At 38.8% G+C, this 21,177-nt stretch overlaps 2 protein-coding genes and 1 long non-coding RNA gene across 3 annotated transcripts in view; 2 read left to right on the top strand and 1 right to left on the bottom strand.

Annotated features, from left to right (window-relative positions):
- The window catches only part of LOC116036403 (NLR family CARD domain-containing protein 3-like), a 1,020,880-nt gene that overhangs the window by 877,648 nt on the left and 122,055 nt on the right, over nt 1-21,177 (top strand). The gene's annotated exons all lie outside the window — the stretch shown is intronic.
- The window catches only part of LOC118495509, a 297,118-nt gene that overhangs the window by 249,711 nt on the left and 26,230 nt on the right, over nt 1-21,177 (top strand). The gene's annotated exons all lie outside the window — the stretch shown is intronic.
- LOC116054906 (green-sensitive opsin) lies at nt 2,474-7,684 on the bottom strand. The gene is made up of 5 exons (XM_031306656.2): nt 7,321-7,684; nt 6,997-7,165; nt 3,399-3,564; nt 3,059-3,298; nt 2,474-2,586 (listed from the first exon to the last, which is right to left on the bottom strand). Exons 1-5 carry the CDS (start codon nt 7,682-7,684, stop codon nt 2,488-2,490), a joined length of 1,038 nt encoding a protein of 345 aa, XP_031162516.1. The 3' UTR covers nt 2,474-2,487.

The raw sequence follows: 21,177 nt of genomic DNA, 5'->3' as shown, positions 1-21,177 counted from the left end.
GGATGAGCGTGACTAGACGAAAATCTTTTAAACTGACCTTTGTTGATCTGAAATGAAGACAGATTCAGCAACTGCACGGCCTATTTCTCTCTTAAAATGTTTTCAGAAACACGTTTCGGTGAACTATTTTAGTCCAATATGAGATCGTATTCCGAACGAAGCCTCCATTATGCTCGGTTGTAAAATCCGTGAGTAACCAGACCCACGTGACGCGTTCGTCCAATCAACTGCCGGTTTTCATTTTTTGGGCGACAATACAGATTAGCGCCGCCTGCTGTTATGGAGACGTATTACGTCTCGCGCACGCGCAGAACGTACGCTCAGTCAGCGTCTCTTCGGTGTGTTCTGAGGAACTTTTTTTGATCAACTCGGGGAGACTGATCAGTCCAACTGCCTTTCCTCCTGACGGTCGGCTGTCAGGTTGGTGTGTCAGAGCCTTTAGATATTTCTTCCAACCACAGGTCATATGTAGGCAACCGAGTCCATTTTCCACACACGCAAAATCAATTTCTTCGCAATTGCCATCCCAAATTCAATAGCCTTCTTCTCGTACCTGTTAGCACTGGGTAAGGGAATAAATAAATAAGTTTTAATGAGGTTTAATCTGAGGATGAAGCAGGTCTGCAGGGTGCCATTTGAACGCAATTCAGAAAGAGTCAAAGAATTGCGATGTAACTATGTGCAAGTGAGTTCTATACAATCCCACAATTGATGCCTACTCTCAACACTGTATAAATTATACATATTTCAGTATTGTAATCATAATGATTGTGCTTCACAATAGTGACCACTCCTTGTCTATTTCTGATATTGTCATGTGTGTTTCAGAGAGTCCTTGAGCTAGAGGTGGCTGCAGTGGAGCACTTAGCTACTCAGAAAATGTGTGTAAACAAGTATTTGGTTTGGAGAAATACAACAGCAGAGACTTTTAAACCACCTTGAGTGCTCCAGAAGATCACTCAGGAAGTCATTTTATTTAGCGATTGGCTCTTGATTCTCCCAGATCACATCCACTCGTCCTTGTGAAGTCGGCGGAGAAGCACTTTGTGGTGAAGAGATGTGGAAACGTCTCTGATTTATAACGTCAAAGGCTTATGTTTCCCATTATGTTTGTGATTAGAATAAACTTCATTATCCAGGATCTTACTTGTAATTTATTGGTTTTTATCAGAGCGGCTGATCTTTTGTCTTTTATCGCCGCGGTGAAAAGTGCTTCAGAATAACTTGATGCCCTCTCGCTCTGTAGATGGAGACACTTAGCAAACTAAATTGCTGAACCACGAATACATTTGTGTTTCATTTGGTGCGGATACATATTCAGTTTGATTTTAATAAGACGCCACTCATCTAACACTCACTCATTAGTAAGTCACAGCGGGCCTACCGCTGCTCTAGGATCAGACCTTTAGGGGGAATCAGCCCCTAATGAGAATGTGACACGGACACAGTGCCTTGCAAAAGTGTTACCCCCCCTGCTAAATCAATAATGTAATTAAAGCTGCAAGCAGCGTTGGACGGGCCCCGTTGCGCGCGTCGGGGTTACTGGCGGACGCCGCTCCTTGCGACTGTGCATTTGCGCGACATAGCAAATCGTCACCAATGAATACAATGAATATATTTTTGTGTTCAGTGTTATTCCTCTATTAATTTCTTAATAGTTTGGGTGTTTATTTTTACTTATAGTACAAGGGGACTGGCATCTGTTCAAATCTGCATTTGGTGGACTACAAGAAACACTTGTGTCCTCGTGCCTTTTAAGGAATCTGTAGATATTTACTGTTTAGTTTAAACTCTCCAGATCCCTGACTTTTGTACGGATGGCATGTTGGGACTTTGGGAGGAAACTTGAACCATGACCGTGAGCTTTCCTTAACATTAACCAGGTAGTTTCAGTTGCGGTCGTGTGGGTCTTTTCTGAAGGCACTGATGAACAACCAATTTCGTCGCTTAACTTGGGAAAACCCAGAGTAAACTGACACAAACACAGAAAAATGACAGTGAATATGTACTTTTGACTTTATTTAATTTTGTAACTGTTTAAATCATTTTACTTTCTTCCTCTTTTTCTTCCTCAAGTTTTTTTTTTTGCTTTTTCCTTTGGTGCATGACAGTTCGGTGTATCACATACAGAGACATTTCTTGTTACAATACAAACCGAGTCAGAACAAACATATATAAATAATATATATATATATATGTCCAGAAACTATCCCATGCCGGTGCTTTATATTTTTCTTACAGTGTTTATCCTGTTTAGCATATATGAAGCTGTTTTTAACATGATGTTAGCCCATTCTTTTAATGCCAGGGTTTTAGGTGTTTCTTCCTCTTTTTAAATGTAAGAGGTGTGGTCCAAACTGGACAGATCACCAGGCTATCACAGGGCTAACACATCACACACACCCAGAGTAACACACTGTGAACAATTGATGTGTTTTTTTACCAGGACAAATAAAATCCATTAGAGTTGTTGAGTTTCGTCTGTGTTTAGGAAACAGAGGACACTTCTGTCTTACTGGTTGATACTGAGGTCTCATCCTCCACCATGCCACTCATTCCAACAGTGCTCAGCATGCAATTACGGAACTGAAAACATTGTACAAGAATAATTAGAAAATGAGGAATCATTGGACACTGAACAAAAACTAAAACAATTGTAACGGTAGCACTTTTCTAGCATTAAAAATGATAAAATAGGCCTACATATATGGTTTTTACAACACACTATAATGTAGTTGTAAGCAACTGTAAGGGTAATGTACTAGGGTGTTTATTAATGTATTTGTCAACAACTATACTGTAATTATATTTACACTGCCATTATTTGTTTGTTTGCCATCATACAGAATATCATTAAAGATGATTAAACCTATGTTATATTGTATGTTATACTACTGTGTATAGTATACTGCTATAGGAGTTATAGTTATTGGCAAACACATTAATAAACACTTGTCCTTATATCTGCTGACATTTACAGTATAACACTGTGTTACTGCTTAATAACAATAAAAATGGGGTTTTAAAGTGAAGTGTTACAAAATCAGTTATACCATACCTGTTTGTTCATCAACACATAGATAATAGGATTGAACAATGCTGAGCTCTTTGAGAAGAAGGCAGGGATAGCCATGGTTGTAGCTGAGAACGCAGCTCCCTTATTGAAGAAGATCCAGGCAGCAACGCTGGCATATGGAGTCCATGCCGTCAGGAAGCCCAACACCATCAGGATGCACATACGTGTCACTTCTCTCTCAGCCTTTTGGGTAGATACAGACTCCTGCTGCTGGGCTGCGGCCTGAAAAATAGGTCAACATTATTCAATACTCTCTAATATTGATGAGCTTAAAAATCTAAAATTGCATATTAAAGCAATCTTGTTAGATGAAGTCATTTACCGCCTTCACTTTCCACACTAAGTTTCCATAACTGAAGAAGATGATGAAAACGGGAACACAGAAGTGGCAGCTGAACATGTAAAGGACGTATGACTCGTTGTTGTAGCCTGGGGCCAGAGTGTAGTAGTCAGGTCCACAGGAAACCTGAATACCCTCAGGAATGAACCTGCAAATGCAACACAATGCCAGTCAGTAGACTGTCATCAGTATTGATTAAAATCCGAGAACAAATTAAACAATTTCCTCTGGTATGGCTAATTGTTAACTGTACAAAATCCAAGTGTCATTAGTGGCTGAAGTGTATTTAAGAAAAACACACCTGTACCATTGAAACTAGCCACACACATTTTCCATGTAAAATGGGGATTCTTCAGGAATCATAGGTTTACTGTAATGTGACAGGTACATAAGATTCAAGCTTTGCATCTAAATAAAAAACTATTTTCTCCAATACTTTGGAGCATTATATATTAAGTAATTTTGTTTACATTTGCACTGTTTTTAATAAACGTACAATATGTAATTTTCTGCCACTATGGGGTCTCTCAATCGAAACAATGGATGTAAACACGGACTTCTGATGACGTCGTGAAGTTGTGTTGGATCATGGGAGTTGTTGTCTTCATTGTTAACCACCATTGCAGATTAAAATGTGTGTTCATGGATGTGTTAATGTATTAAAGTGTTATTCCTGTTACGTTTAGTAAGGTTTATTCATGGCATGTCGTTCTAATGAAATAGAGGCGATAGCTGACTGGTTAGCGAACAAGCTAACATTAGCCAGCAGCTAAAACCTCAATATCACAATATATTTCACATGTCTGTGTCCCCTCTCAGTTTTTTTCGGCACAGAGGGAAAGGGTTTTGTTGTAATGGCGGCATCCCCAGGGCGGACCGAAAACATCTGGATGGTAGTGGTGTGCGATACTGAAAAATGTACAGAGGTGGAAAGTAACGAAATACATTTACTCACGTTATTGTATTGAGTAGTTTTGTTGTGTATTTTTCAAGTAGTTTTTAAAATGTACTCATTTAAAATGTACTTGATTACATTTGGAGTGAAGTATTGTATTTCGCTACATTACAAATCCCATCCGTTACTGAGTAAAAAAACCCACTACAGTGACGTATGATCAGCATCTAGGCTGCCTACCAGGCGCCAAGTCTTTCTGTAGGAGATTGAGAACAAGATGAAGGTGGATCAGGCGAACGATGACGGTTCAGAGACTGTTTCAGTAGAAATGCTAGCTGAAACATTGAATTCTGCTGCCCAAAATGACAAAAATCCTTGTCCACATTTGAAAGACGGTTTTTCATTTAAATTCAAGAGGGCCAATAGTATCATCATGCAATGCCAGATGTGCCTGCAAAGTTGACTGAACTGGCAGCATTCAATAACTCCACATCTAATTTGCGGAAGCATGTTTTGGTAAGTGTTGAAGAGAAACTAAAACTAAAGTATCGATCTCATTACACTGATATTGATCAATATCAATACCAACATTGGTATCGATATTATCGATATTTGGCCTGACATGAGTGCCAGCTTCTGTGGTCTGATATGGTCTGTTTGAATTACTGTAGTCGCTGTGTCCCTGGGGCTGTTGTCAACTCTAATCCTGACGGAAGTTTCTTAGCGGCGGAAAATGAGGCAAACGGACCGGGGTGTGCTAGCTGGCTAAATTAGCATTAGATTACGTGGTGAATTTAACCGGGGCGTTCAAAACAATCATTCTACTAATAACTTTGTGAGCAAGCTGAACGTTGTTATACTCTTATAACTTTACGGTACAGTTTAGTCACCAAGCGTTGATGAAAAAAATGTGCTTTGTGGCAGAAAAAATGTTGTATTACTGCTACTGAGGATAATTCTTTGACATTGTATGATTTACAATTACTCTCAGATCATTTGGGTTTTGACAGAAGTTAGAGCAAAGATCCTCTATTCTAAACCGTCTCTGGTTAGAGCAACTAGATGGGTCAAAGGTTATGTCACGCCACTGACAGGCGACCAAACGTCACGGCCTGTGTCATTGAATTCAAATGGCAGATTTCTCTGGGTTTGAACACTATTGGAAACATTTGGATTAATGTAGGTACACAACTCAACAAAATATATAACATAGCTATGGTCGTTTTTAGACATTTTAATGCAGACATATTAAATATATCTTTAAATGGGTAAAACCAGATGTTTGTCTGAACTATGCTAGTTTTATGAATAAAGGCTGTCGTCTGTATATGTGGTCATGAATTTACTCAAAGAATTTTGGTTTTGGTTTTTAAGTTTTTCTTTAAAATCTTACTCTCTTAGTTACCTCAGCCATAGTCTGGATCAACTTAAGTACATTGCTAGGATCACTTAGAGCAAGCAAACTAACGTTACATGAGGTAAATGGCAAGTTTTGATGAAAATTTGAATCCTGCAAAAAGGCAGGCCTGCATGGTTCTTTTGATGAATGATGATTTACAAAGAATATGTTTACGTGGCATTTACTACCAACTGGGACGTTTTGGAACAGATTGGTGGGATTGATATTGACAATTTTGATTGGTTTAAAGAAATACAAACAAGTCAGAGCATTTTTTTCCTCCTATCCCAAAATGATCTGTGGTGTAGCCAGATTCTACCCCAGAACACTGTGGAGATATGTATGGCAATGCAAGACTACATCCGCCAAGGAAGTTATGATTTCGATTCAGTTTGTGTATTTGTGTATTAGTCTTTCAGGCAGCATTAAGGGAAAAATTACCGGCCAGGTTTTCATAAAACTTGAGGGGAGGGTGTAGCATGCGCCAAGGAAAAAACAATTCCATTTTGGTGTGGATCCGAATGACGAGGTGGATGCACAAAACATTTTTAACTTTTGTTAACATTGATTGAAAAAACGATAAATATCCTGACCAATATGTTTGTTTTTTAGAAAAAAAACAAACATAGGATATTTATCTTTTTTTCCCTAAAATTGGCATTTGACATGATGATATTGTAATGGCCTTTGTTGTTTACCCTGCTGGACTTCTTAGTGATGCAATTACTTCTCAACAATAAGTTGGGGAGTAAAACGTATTCATGATTAAAAGCAATAATCAATGTTAACAAAAGTTAAAAATGTTTTGTGCATCCACCTTGTCATTCGGATCCACACCAAAATGGAATTGTTTTTTTTTTTACAATTACCAGACAGGTTGTAAACAAAGTTCCAGCTTAAATTGGTCATCCTAAAGGTTTTTATGAAAAATGAAAGAGAACACACCCAAACTGTTATAATCATCCAATTATAGAACTGTATGCCTGTACAACTTTGGGAGTATGTTTGGTCATGTTTTCAAAATGCATTTAATCTGATAACCTTAACATGTGCTATTGTTTCTTTTCTTATTCCGTGGTGTAGATACAATGGCCAAACTGGTTACCTGTGTGATCTTATGACAGGTTGTGTAGTGTCCCTACTGGACCTATTAAAGTACATGTGATGTCTGCTGACCAAATAAGAAGGATGAACAAGATGGAACAATAGGTTGCCAAGAGTGTGATAAGTGCTCCAATAAAAAGACTTGTCCATTCTGCCGCTCCCCGTACATATTTGGTAATTACCTTGACCAGCCAACGAGAGGAGGGACAGCACAGGTGGAAGCCATAATCCAGGTGAATGCACAACCCGTTGCAGCATTGGTGGCTGTAAATTTGAAACTGCCCATGGGTTTGCAGACCACAATGTATCTCTCAACTGCTAGAACCACAAGAGACCACAGAGACACTTGACCTGTTGATTCAGAACAGAAGTTGTCATTAACACCTTAAATTCTTGCCTTCTGTTGTACAAGCTTAGACCGTCTTACAAAAATCTGACAGAACTATATACAGTACAATCTATTTGAAAATGGCAATTATGTAAACATCCCTTCTCCTCAAGTTTACCTCCAAGTGTAGCCATGAATCCTTCAATTGCACAGCTCGTGGGTCCCAAGACGAAATAGCCTACTAGGGAAGTATAAAAGGTGACTGTAAATCCAAAGCAGACCATGATCAGTCCAGCCACAGCCAGGTTGACTAGGATGAAGTTAAGAGGTTGCCGGAGCTTCTTGTTTTGAGCTGTGACAAACAGTGTCAGAAAGTTGATGAGGAAGCCAGAGCACATTAGGATGAACATGTAGGCAGCCAGCAGTTTGAATAACCATGGATCTGCCAAATAATACTGTGGATACTCAAAAGGATTCCTCACAAGCCCTGTCCGGTTGTTCAGGGGGATGTAGAAGTTCTTCCCCTCTGTGCCGTTCTCCATCTTTGCAAGTTAGTATTTGGATTGTCAGAGCAGACTTACGCAAGCGTAGCACTGTCAATGTAGCCAGTAGTCTGATACTGCAGCTATGGTTATATAGCCCACAGGGGAAGACTCACAATGGATCAAGAAGCAAAGAGGATCTGCATGATAATTCAGCCCATAATCTGCCACCATATAATCACTTGTTGCACAACAGAGAAGATGTGTTGGTTTTTTTTAGGATGTGTTTCATCATTAGAATGATAGATTACAAAGCTCACGTAAGATTTGAGAGATTCTTGTCTCTTTTTTCAAGTGTGAATTATATTTTGAATGCACACTTATTTACCCATTTCAACAAAACTGCACTCAAAACCAGCAGAACATTTCTTGTCATGAACACAAATTCTTGCTAGTTATCAATCTTTACTTGGCCCTATACACCATTAAAGGAAGACTCCAACTGAAGCACATAATTTGATTAGCTCATTAGTCAGTATCCATTTAGTTTGGATTCAACTAACAACTTGTTAACAAGATTTCAGAGCGCTGTTTACTAATGCTGCGCTGCACTAGTACTAAATCAGACAAGATTTCACAGAATTTAGTCAAAAAGGCTTGTGCAGAAAAACCATTCAAATAAAGTTATTTGGGGGAGCCTCGCGCCTACAACACAGTGAAACCTCAGTTGGCACGGTTGGGGAGCTGAGTGCAGCTGTCAGTCAGTCTCTGTCTGCTGTTTGAGAGCATTATGGATTTAGTGTTACCTAAAAATGATGGGAAAATGTGGTGGATAAAATGGTGACTGTGAACTGTGTAGTGTACTGTACTGTGCTTCACTGTAATTTCACTTACAGTAACTCTGGAACTGCTGTTTGCACCTTTACAGAATGTGAAGTCAAATATGAGTGAGCTTTCTTAAAATTAGTGAGAATATAGATTTTAGGATCAGCTATTCTTTTTGTTTTTCTTGCTTATCCAGAGAAATTAGTCACACAGAAAGTCAACAATAGTTCTTATTCAAACTCACTAACATACTTTAGCCGTGACAGGCTGGACTTTTTACAAAGAGAGAGCAACTCAACATCCTGAGATAATCCTCTAGCAGTAATGAGGTGTAAATGCAGATGGAACAGCATGTATCATTGCAGAGGTCACAACCCCTTAAGCCATTCATTTCAGTAACTACATAATACGAAACATTTTGCAGATACCCAAACAGCAAGCATTGTTCAATAATGCATATAATAAACAGTAAAACATTTTTTTTGGGTTGGTGACCTACATGAAAAATAAAAATGAACTGCAAAACTGACAACAAGGATACAGTAGATCTTAAGATGTTCCTTCCTTACATACTTTCTTACTTGAATTAAAAGTGGTTTCTGCACTGAGAATTTTCCTGTGGGTTTGCAGGGGAGCAATTACTTAATTTATGAATTATTTATTTGAATTACTTTACATTCTTTATTGCGGGAATGCTGATTCAACAGCATTCACAGTATTGTTAGTCAATTCTTTATTATTATTATTATTATTATTCAAACTGCAATTTCAGAGTCATTTTTATTTTTATCTACACAAGTTATACATCAATATGTTCGCAAAGGCTTTCTTGCGCTCACTGCAAAGTCATTTCACTGATTCCACCTTTAGCTTGGGCTATTTGAGCTTTCCCTCAATGGCACAGCAGTCAGACAGAGGTTAAATGGTCATTAACTGATTAGTAGCCCTACAAACATGTCAACTGATTAGATAGATGATTCTCCTAACCACTCAAGACAACCTGTAAGAGCAGGCAGCATGCATTAACAAAAACGAGGACAGAATACTCTATGCGAACATCCAAAACACACAATTCACTCTCAGTGGTTTCGGTCACATGAGAAATACTTTGAATGAGAACCAGGAATCAAACCATCAATCCTGAGATTATGGTGGTTGACTACGCGCCTCTTCTTCTGGTTAGCTTGTGGCTTTAGGGCAAAATCAACCCAGAACCTTAACGCAATCCTAAATCCTGTGTCTGATGAAGTCGTCCCCTTTGAAAGTCACTCAACGGCCTGACTGGATGACTTGTTTGCCTGTTGTTGGTCTTGTTTTCAAACTGAAAAAACATGGCAGCTAGTCATCAAAATCTGTTTCTGTATACGTTTGAGATGTGAAATAGACCATGCCGTCGTATAATCACTTCCCTTTATATGATATAAACTATATTTAATAGTTGCAAAAGGGGTTCAGAAGTTTGGAGGAGGATGAGTCAAGTTTTCAGTCCAGTTGTTTGCTAAATGCTCAATACATGTCTGACTGGGTTTCTTAAATTGAAAACATGCTGCTGTGATGTAGTTAAAAGGTGTGAGAGGGTTATAGTTGTCTGATTAAACTGTATACATTACAGTAGTTGTTTAGCCTCCATGATTGCAGATTCATTATTGCATTACTTGATTAAACTTTAATAATAATATATAAAGTCCTAATACTGATCAACCACTTTGCTTCTCCTTAATTCTATTACCTTAATTTGGGCCCTTGCCATACAGAAGCATCTTGTGGCCTATTTGTGAATTCAAACATTGTACAATTTCAATTTGCTCATATGCAGAAATGTTGATTTGATTAAATATTGTTGCACTTATGTGCAACAGCTAGTTTTTGAGATGTAAAAGTTTCCTGTTGAATTGAGAAACCTATCCACTTAAAAAACACTGACACCACCTCTAAAATCAAGATGACTAGTTTTCATATTACATTTAAAATACAACATATTTCAATTAGCAGGTTACTTAGGTTTTTATAGGATGAAAGAAGAGTCGATTTTGGAAGGTTGACTGGTTAAATTTAAGAATCTTAGTTTTTTGTTATTGATGAATATGTTGTGTTTTCGACTAAAGTACATTTTCAAATGAAACTGTGTATGTAAACAGTGATCCTGACAGATTATTGACAATCAACATAGAATAATTGGAAGGTTAAGACCATTTTTTATATTTTCAGCTTGTAAGTTCTGTTATTATAATATGAGCAAAAATGGTGTTATCTGGTTGCAATAGGATGCTGGTTGCCAGAGACTCCTAAAGTTCTTGTTATAACTGTTTGATATGCCATACTGAATATTTAGACATTTTAATGGTGTTTGTGGTCTTTAAAACTGTAATATAACCAAATATAATAAAAATTTTGATCATTGATATAAAATACATATAAATACAAACAAGCGAGTGTCAAGGGAAGAGGTGGGGAAAATAAAGGAACATAAGGAATTGTTCTGTAAATTATTACAGTAAGCTTTTCCTCGGGTCAGAGTCAAACATGAGTAGCTGCAGTATTTGGTATATGGGACACTCTCTCTACCAATTGCACCACTGGGGACCTAATGTAAATACATACTTTTTGAAGTACCAATCTGATGGACAGACAGACAGACAGACAGACAGATAGATAGATAGATAGATAGATAGTACTAAATCCCAAGACAAAAACAAAGGGGTAGGTAAAAGAAAAATAATAATAAGTAAAGGCTAAATTGCAATAATTAAATAAATATATAAAAACGTACAAGTACAAAAAATAGAATAGCTAAATTTAGAATGGGAAGAGAACCATAACTACAGTATAACTATAATAGAGAGCAATGACTTGGAATGAAAAAAATAAATAGATTTGATTATGGAAGCTATAACTACTTTTGCCATGTTACTCTAGCTTAGCTTGTTACATGTCTCTGGGGGGTAGCTTTACTGTAGTGTATCTGTAGCATTCAATAAATGGTAGCTTATTGCTCAGTACACTGTCCAAGTAGCTTGCTAACACTGCTTTACACTTTGATTTACTGTATGTTTTGTGAAGGAAGTTGTTAGTCTCATAAGTGTGCTAAATTTTATGTCCATAGACCAAGGAGTTTGTGTTTATCTGCTTAGCATCCAAAACTTGTTATTAGCATACTGTTAAACCGTAGGGCGTATGACCTTTCTAATCCTCAATCCTCAGAAATAGGATTCACTCCTTCTTTACAATTTGAAGGCACTAAGCAGCTTGTCCGGGGTCAGGGCCCATGTTACATGTGACATCTGTCTCTTTCAATTAACATTGACTTGCTCTTCTTTATTTATGATGAGATTTACAAAGGTTGTTGGTTCCTACCATGACACACGACCTACACGAACATTTCCTAGGAGTGGCAGGAAATACGACTCACAGGAGCGTGTTCTATCCTCATCCCTATATGTAACATTCATGGTTTTAAACATGTCGTTAACAATGTGAGACAATTGCAATTTGGTTAGGTTTACGCACACCAACTTAGTTAGGTTAAGTATAGGTTGTTGTTTGGCTTAACATCTTATGTTATGCTATATTTGTTACGTTTCTTCACTTCCTTGTGCTTAATGTAGTCTATATCCACGATGTTCCATTTACAGGATTGCTTTGGTGCCGCTGGATATTCTGCTGGATGTCCCTCTTTTTGAACGGATGTCTGTTACCTTCCTCTTTCTTTGTGTTGGAATTTTAAACTCCAGTGGATTTGTGAGGACTATGGTTAACTGGTCCTCAGATCTCTGCAGGGTAAATCCAGACAGCTAGCTAGACTATCTGTCCAATCTGAGTTTTCTGTTGCATGAGTAAAACATCTTCTGACTGTTCATGTTTCACCAAAACAAGTTCCTTCCTATTTTGCAGCGCCGCCCAAGACGATTGTGATTGGTTTAAAGAAATGGCAATAAACCAGAGCACGTTTTTCTCCCAACCAGGAATGCTGTGTGGACTAGATAGACCCTCCTCCGCAGTGCTGTGGAGGAAGGTAAAGCGAGACTAGGTTTAGGGTTACGCATGTGACGGAGAAGTGACATATTTCCATTTGCTCCGCAAAAGTTAAAATGACTCTCCATTTACTTTTATTTTAATTTTAGGTTTAGGTTTTTACTTTTAATCTTAGGTTAAAGTCCTGTGTTTGTTTGATACTGCCGCTAGTGGTTTTTCGAACAAAACAATACCAAAAGACAGACTTTTTGATAATATCATGAAATAGCATGGGATCATGGAGGTTGTTGTTTTTATTTTCAACCACCATTTCCAACTCAGGCAGAAAAAAATGTTCACGGGAAGGAACTTGTTTTGGTGGAACACGTGTACGTTCAGAAGTAGTTTTAGTCGTGCAACAGAAAACTCAGATTGGACAGATAGTCTAGCTAGCTGTCTGGATTTACCCTGCAGAGATCTGAAGAGCAGTTAACCATAGTCCTCACAAATCGACTGGAGTTTAAAATTCCAACACAAAGAAAGCGGAAGGAAACAGGCATCTGCGAAAAGACATGCATTCTGCAGAATTTCCCGCGGCACCGGAGCAATCCCAGAAGTGGAACGTCATGGATATAGACTATGTCTTAGGTGACAGTGAAACAGATCTGGGTCGGTCCGCAGGGGACTGCACTGCCGTCTGATGTCACGGCATCAGTATTAAATTCTGAGTTTTATAACCACTTAAAACGTGTTGTAGTTGCTGTAAATAGCTTGGCGATAACCATAAGCCTGAGGCAGGTGTAAAGTCTAAAGCTTAGATCAATCTCACGTCAAAGTCACACTTGCATAATCATTCATTGGGATTAGCTTTCTGCTTTACAGTATGTAAATCCAGGACCTGTACCAGTACCGGTCCAGGGTCAGGAAAAGGGCAGCAAAAATCTCTGCAGACCCCTCACATCCTGGTCACAAATTGTTCAACCTCCTTCCCTCTGGTAGGTGATACAGGGCATTGTTCGCCAAAACCAGCCAACACAGATACAGTTTCTTTCCCCAAGCAGTCACTCTGTTGAACACTCAGAAATAGCCCCCACCCTTACACTGAACAAAGTCAACCACCACTGTTCTGCTCATCTACCTCATGTCCATTTCAATCCTACAATTACAATATTATTATTAATATACTACCATTGCACTGATCTGCCTTGCACTGTACTCATATTTAAATCCTAAAATCTCAGTCTATTGACCGCTATTGCACTATTCCTTCCCTCTCTTTTGTATATTTTTTGTAAAATTGTAAGGCAAGGCAAGGCAAGGCAGCTTTATTTATATAGCACATTTCAGCAACAGGGCAATTCAAAGTGCTTTACATAAGAAAAACTGTAAATTCTTGTATTGTTATACTGTGCACTATTTTTTTTATATTCTTACCGTCATCTCTGTTTTTATTCTTAATATGTTAAGTGTTGTACTTTGAGAGCAAAGATTACCGGAGTCAAATTCCTTGTTTGTCTACGCAAACCTGGTCAATAAAGCTGATTCTGATTGTGGGGTATGTAGTGTATGTTTCTCAATCTCAAGAATGCAAAGAACAGACTTGTGTTCTTGGGGAGAACGTTCTTGCTGATTGTTCTTAGAAGAATGAACTTGCAAGCTCACAAGCACACAAACCCCTGTTAACAGTTTGAGATGATGCATTTTTACTGTTATTGCACAACACCCCCAGCACAGCCTGCAGTACTCCAAAATAACAGCTAGAAATAAAAATCACAACAATGTAACCACTTTATATTTAAACAAGCTCCGGACAAGAAAACCTCATAACGTTACCACTATTGCTATAATATAGAAAAAAATCAAACTTAATCAAGCTTTTATTTTTTTGTTTATGGTTTAGCTCAAACACCCCTTATTTATTCAAAGAAGTGGAATGTGATCCCTCTAATATTAGTGTATTAGTTTAAGACGGTTTAAATTTAAAAAAGAATCATGCCTCTCTGAATGGGTATGCACTGGCGTGTTCTAGGTGTCCCTTAGTGTTATGTGGATTATCATTTTTATATTATTTTAGTGCACTGTAAATACCCAGGGACAGCAGATGGTAATTAGCAATACAAACTAACGTTGGTGTCTCCCCTTTAGTTTATATAACATGCCATAGAATATTACCGCTTTATGTACAACTGTTTATTTATCGTACAGACTGAAACTCAACTTCTAAAATGTAGTTTTTCAGAAAAAAAATACACCAAAAAAAGTATGAACTAAATGCTAAATCTAATGTAAGTACATGTCATAATTCAAACAAGTCTCCCGAAGAGAAACGGGTATCTCCCTGCCCTATCAGACTCTGCTCTCCACCGCCTCTGCCTGCTGCGCTGTGGCTGTGTGTGTGAGTGTGACTACCGGCCAGCGAGTTGTTAAGCCCACAGGCGCTTGTGGAGTTTAACTCAGAAAACGCAGTTAACCAGAGGGTTCCCGGTAATTTTATGATGGACATGTGTTGTGATATTTAAACCAACGACCCGTCAACGGCAAAATAAAAGCCTCCTATTTACGAGAACGGTCTGAGAGACCGCCAGCTTACAGCGGGGTCTTCGAGCATGACTGGGCGAGCGACGGCTGGCTGTTGTATCACTTTATGGAGCTTCTCAACTCCGAAAACGTTGGCGCAAATTGTCAATTCACCATCGATTTTCATAAGACTGCCTAGATTCGAAATCTACACAGTTCATTTCTAGCCTTAAACATTCTCAGAAGTGAATTTAGTGATTACTTAGATGGCGAAAATTGTAAAAGTTGGTCTGTCTAACCCAAAATAAATGTTGGGATACGGGTGCTGCCAAGTTCATACAAGTTACCAACCAATGCATCCTTTGTAAAATGGGCGTGTCAAGAACATTTCCAGGAATCTTACAGTTTTTCACAATCGCTATGACACTTTTTTCAATACTTTTAACAACTTTCCTAAACTCTAAACGCACCAACATACCTACAACACACGATTGGCAAAACAGTTAATTTCATGCTCAAAATCACACATTGTAAACTAAACTCCAACACTGATTTTCAAAATACAATAATATACTAACACAATACACGATGTCCACCAAAACAATGCAAACATGTCTCAAAATCAAATAATTCTTCCAAAACACTAACACATGTTCTCTTCCAACAGGAAGATTTAGTCAATCACTGCACAATGTCATAAAAACACTAACATCAGATGTACAGAAACTGCATTATTTTATATGTGTCAGGTCTGCCCTTATACAATAAACAATAGTGATTGTATTGATCATAGATTGTGTTTTGCACTGAAGTTTTTCTTGTAGCCTCTCTACATTTTTGTTTTGTTTAGTAAATGCATGCATATTTTTTTTCAAGATAATTTTTTGGGCTTTTCCGCCTTTATTTGACAGGACAGCTAGTTGAGAAAGGGGAGAGAGAGAGGGGGAAGACATGCAGGAAATTGTCACAAGTCGGAACCCTTATATATATATATATATATATATATATATATATATATATATAACAATTGTATGTTATAAGCAGTTTTTTCTTCAGTTGCACGACAAAAGATGACCACGCAACCAATTAAACAACGTATTTTAGACATCAGATTGTTTGTTTATGCTCCAAAATGTCATTTAAAAAAAAAGGTAGACAGACAAAACACTTTTCAATTTTAAAAGAATAAAGTTGCTTGTTACAGTTTTTCTTGATTGCTTTGACCTGCTTAAAGAAACTGGGATCCACTCGGTTTTCATCATCACTGTCTCAGCAGAGCAGAAGACACCTCTTGCAAATGTGTTAACCCTTTCTCATTGGATGGACACATCCCCCCCCCCACACCCTTTTGCAGAACAGTTAACACAGATGTCATTCAAGCAGCCCAGACTCCATTGTTTTAGCTATGGTAACCAACCAGAAACCATCTGTTCCTAACTATTAGAAACTACCTCCATCAGTATGACATCACTGAAGCACCTGTTTAACTCTCCTTCACACCAATCTTCAACTAGCAGTCAGCCTGCAGACCTTAAAGGTGCAGCGTCTGTGTTGTTCTTTGCCAACATGGATGGAAGAGGTCTAAGACAGAAGAGCCTGAGTATCAATAGTGGCTATTTCTTATACTCTACAGTAATAGATGTTTATACTTTACTGTAATAGATTTTATTTTTATTTTCTTAATTTCTTATACTCTAATAGATTTTATTTTGGTTTACATGTATTTTGTGTAATATTTACAGTATTTCAGTTTTCAGCCACAGTTTCAAAATAAGGATCAATGGAATCAATAAAATTTGCATCAAAGCATTTCTGATTCTGGATCCGATTATTTGCAAGAAGGCAAATTTGTCAACAAATGTCACTGGCATGAAAGCTACGTACAGTAATATGCTACATTGACAAGCAACGGTGCACTGATTTTGTATTTTGGTGTCCACTGTGTAATGGTTGACTGGAAGAGCTCATACACTTGTTTGCAAGTTGTGTTGTTTGAAGGCAAAATTTTCTTTTGCTGCATATTTTAAATGTTGTGGCACGGTTAGAGCCTTTTGCAAACAAAATGTGTCATTGTGACCATGAGTGCCACTGTTTCAGCCTGTGTGTGAACTGTTTTGAAAAATGTGGAGTTTGAGTTGACTGCTGCGTCAAAGCAATCGAGAAAAACTGTATTGGACTTTGTCTCTCGTTTAATCCAAACATCCAGCAAGTTAGAAATTCACTCAGACATTCGCAAGTCCAGACATTTAAAATCTCATCCTTTTCCCACATTGTGCTTCCCTAAACTTTTGGGACCATTTGTCTTCATTCACTCGCTGAGATTAAAGTGTCCCCTAAACGGCTCCTCCACTCTCAGGTTTTCATTCCCCTCCAGCTGCGATCTGCAGCTCATTCTTCACAGAGAAATGGGGTCTACGCTTCAGGTGTCGGTCATTCAGATCGATGGAGATGAAAGTGTGAATAGTTTCTTACCCAAAGTAGTTTTCTAAGTGTGGGTTAAAGTTGTAAAGTTAAAAGTAGGGCTGCACAATTTGAGGTAAATATGGAATATTTATAATAACGACATTACTTGCAATAAATAAACAGATTTTAAAGTGCACTCAGTTCTGCTGCTTTCGGTATTCTTCTGAAATACAACTTGCATTCAACTTGAATTCAAAACACATAAAAGGAAATCATTTACAACATTGCTTCATCGAACAAATTGAACATTATATTGAATATAAAAGGCAGCAATAAAAAAATAAAAATAACAGTTCCATTTTTATTTTTTTGGGGCATATTTATGCCTTTATTTTGACAGGACAGCTGAAGATATGAAAGGGGAGAGAGAGGGGAATGACATGCAGCAAAGGACCGCAGGTCAGAGTCAAACCCGGGCCCGCTGTGTCGAGGTATAAACCTCCTCTTTATATGGGCGCCCGCTCTACCAACTGAGCTATCCGGGCGCCCGATAATGGTTACATTTTAATCTTAAATTTTCTTTCAACTAACACATGCGATATGTTGCAGCCTTTCGCGATATGTGTATATTGCACCAGTTGATATTGCGATGACGATAAAAAAAAAGATATATAGTGCGCCCTAGTTAAAAGTGCTCTTAAATACTGAAAGAAATGTACATCGTCCTGTTCATGACATTAAAGCGCTGCACGACGGGGGTGAGGGCAGTCACATGTTCAGGGAAATCTACTTCTATGGTAAAGAACTCTGGAAGATTTTCATTTAAAAAAAGGTCTCTCTGAATGAGGTAACACGATGATTCAGCCTTTGGGCCCTATTTTAGATATCTAAGCGCACGCCGTGAAGCGCCTGGCGCAGGTGTGTTTAGGGCGTGTCCAAATCCACTGCTAGTTTCATGGCGGAAAAAAGGGTCTGTGCGCCGGGCGCATGGTTCAAAAGTGTTGTACTTAGTGTCTTAATTGATCATAGGTATGTTTTGGGCGTAACATGCAATAAACCAATCAGAGATCATCTCCCATTCCCTTTAAAAGCCAGGCGCGTTTGGACCTTGGAGCATTGCTGTTATGATGGAGGATTTTCGAAGCAGGAGGGAGGGATTTTCAGGAGAAGAAACTGAGCTACTCATGCGTGAAGTGAAAGCGCTCAAGTTGTGCTGCTGTGCGTCCCTGTGTGTGTAACAAGCATAGTGTGCACGCTGTGCACAAGCCTATAGGAGCATTTTACTAATGCTCTGTTAAAATAACAATGAAATGCTGCGTTATTGACTTTAGACCAGGTTTTTGTTGATCAATGGCGCGATCACTTTCCGCTGCCTCAAGATAGCAATACGCCCAGAATGCACCTGAACACACCTCCCTGTAAGACCAGCACGCCCAGAATGCACCTGAACACACCTCCCTGTAAGACCAGCACGCCCAGAATGCACCTGAACACACCTCCCTGTAAGACCAGCACGCCCATGGGCGCAAAGATGGGCGCAAGTGTATTTGCTATTTAAACGACGTGGTCGCTGGACGTGTGAGTCTTAAAATAGTCTGGCTTTGCGCTGTACCAGGTGCAAGATAGGGCCCTATGTTTCCACTTGATGGAAGCTCTTTATTTGCAGTATTATGAACTGGGTGTCATCCCCAAGGGGAACTCACAAGCGGCGCACAGTAAGTGACACGTTTTCCATCACCCGTCACCTACGGTGTCCCTCAAGGTTCCATTCTGGGTCCAGTTCTTTTCATGCTCCCCCTTGGAAACATTATTAGAAAATATAACATCTCCTGTAATTTCTACTAGAGAGTCCAGTATCGGAAAAGCCTTCGATACTGCCTAAAATGCTGGTATCGGTATCGGAAAGTACTGGAGTTTATGCACTGATCCGATAAGACTTAATTTAGCCCTGAAGAAAAATCTACTTTAAAGTAGTTTATTTATGTTCATTTTCCGTTATGACTCGCTGACAAACTGGATAGTAAAAGAAAGTTCTAAGGCGTTAATTGTCTGTGTTTGAAATCATATCACATCCATACAGGGATAGTGGTATTCAGCTGTTAAAACATAATAAAATATATGACACACTGGTAACGATTGGTACTCTGTATCGGCCAATACGCAAGTTCAGGTATCAGAATGGGTATCGGGAAGCAAAAAATGGTATCGAGCCACCTCTACTTTCTACGCTGATGATTCACAGCTGTATCTGCCGCTGAAATCTAGGTACTCCCTACAGCCTTTTGTTTTCAAAGTTTGGGTTAAAGTTAAAGTGCTCCTAAATACTGAAAGAAAAGAAAATGCTCTTAACTTCTAACATCGATCATTATCGGGAAACAAGACTCTGAACTTTTACTTCCAGAAAACTTGAAAAACATTTTTTTTGGCATCACAACCTTCTAACAATGGCAGCAAATCATGAACCAAATTTCTCATCACAGACGCTGCGTCAATGTTTTCTCTGTGACAGCAATCAGAAAACTTTCCTCACAACACACTAGGGCTGGGCGATATGACCTAAAAATAAAATCCCCATTTTTTTCCAAAAAAATCCGATTTAAGATTTAAATCGATTTTTTTCTCCCCCTACTTAAAATCAATCTGCAGATGACAAAGAAATTGTTCAAAACAAGTTTTAACTTTATTTTGTTTTGACTCACACACACACATGGGGCATGTATACCATTGTGATTATTCATGCCAATTTTGTGGAAATATAAATTGGTTTGAGTGTTTTCCCTTTTTTTGGATGGGGGGTGCTATATATTCAACAACAAACAAACGGATGTGTGAGATAAAGCTGTTTTCACACATAAAGGTAATTCACTTCTCGTTCCTCGCTAAAAGTTCAAATCATTTTAACGTTATTGCGCAACCTTGCCCCTATTTTCACCTGTTGCTGAGTAACGTACATTAACATCCCATGGTCTCTTGAATGTAGCATACCTGTAGCAAGCTTCTTCATAGTAACTAGCGGTAGAAACAAACGTCGAAGTGGAGCTCCGGGCTACAGAGCAGCGATTGCTAGTTGTTTAAGCCGCTACAGACCTCCATCACAGCTCGGTCGTATCAGCGGCATTTAGTAGATGTGTTGAGCCACAAAAGAGTTCGTCAACACCGCCTCTGGTGCCCCGTGTGGTGGTCCTTTAGGTCAACGGTAGCTGGTGGTTCAGTTATCTGAGAATAGGTGACTCTCAGCCGGGGACAGAGCACTGCGAACTGCCGGTCATTTCGGCGGAGATTACAGATAAGTAAGTAATGAAATTACTAGTTAAGAAAATAATTAATGTTAGTCCCTGTCGCTGCCATGTTGTTTGCGTATCTCTATGGCAAACGCGCGGGGCGAGGGCTGAGCCCGTTCGGAGCTATGGGAGCCCAGAGGGGAGCGTCGGCGGATGTTAAGGAGAAAATTGATTTTCATTTAAACAAATCGACGTTAACTACACATTCAAGTTAATCGATAAAATCGATTTATCGCCCAGCCCTAAGACACACACACATCGTCTCCAACTTCTTTACATCTTCCAATGTTGTGTACTAGACAGAAACTAACTGAAAATCATCTTACTACACGGTCTGTCTGTCTGTCAAACTGTCAGGAGTCTCTGGGCTCCTCATGAAAAATGAATCTGTAAACACATCTCACACTGTAAGTTGGAACCATTACTGCCTGATTGTCTATGGACCCGTCCAGCGCTCACATTGGATTTGTATCCACGTCACGGCTCTGGGCTGTTGGCCCCGGGACTGTTTTGGTACAAGTATGCTGCTCAACTGAGCGACAAAACAAATTAAGTTGCTAACTTCCCGAACTTGCA

This window comes from Sander lucioperca, chromosome 7 (assembly GCF_008315115.2).
Source record: "Sander lucioperca isolate FBNREF2018 chromosome 7, SLUC_FBN_1.2, whole genome shotgun sequence".
NCBI lineage: Eukaryota > Metazoa > Chordata > Actinopteri > Perciformes > Percidae > Sander > Sander lucioperca.
This window is presented reverse-complemented; position numbering and strand designations above follow the sequence as displayed.

What these genes read in the sequence shown, in the direction of transcription:
- LOC116054906 (XM_031306656.2), bottom strand. Translation starts at nt 7,684, where the DNA reads ATGGAGAACGGCACAGAGGGGAAGAACTTCTACATCCCCCTGAACAAC. An exon ending in TAGTGTGGAAAGTGAAGGCG is followed by an intron (nt 3,299 to 3,398) that starts GTAAATGACTTC and finishes CCTATTTTTCAG; the next exon opens with GCCGCAGCCCAGCAGCAGGA. An exon ending in ATGTGTTGATGAACAAACAG is followed by an intron (nt 2,587 to 3,058) that starts GTATGGTATAAC and finishes CAATGTTTTCAG; the next exon opens with TTCCGTAATTGCATGCTGAG.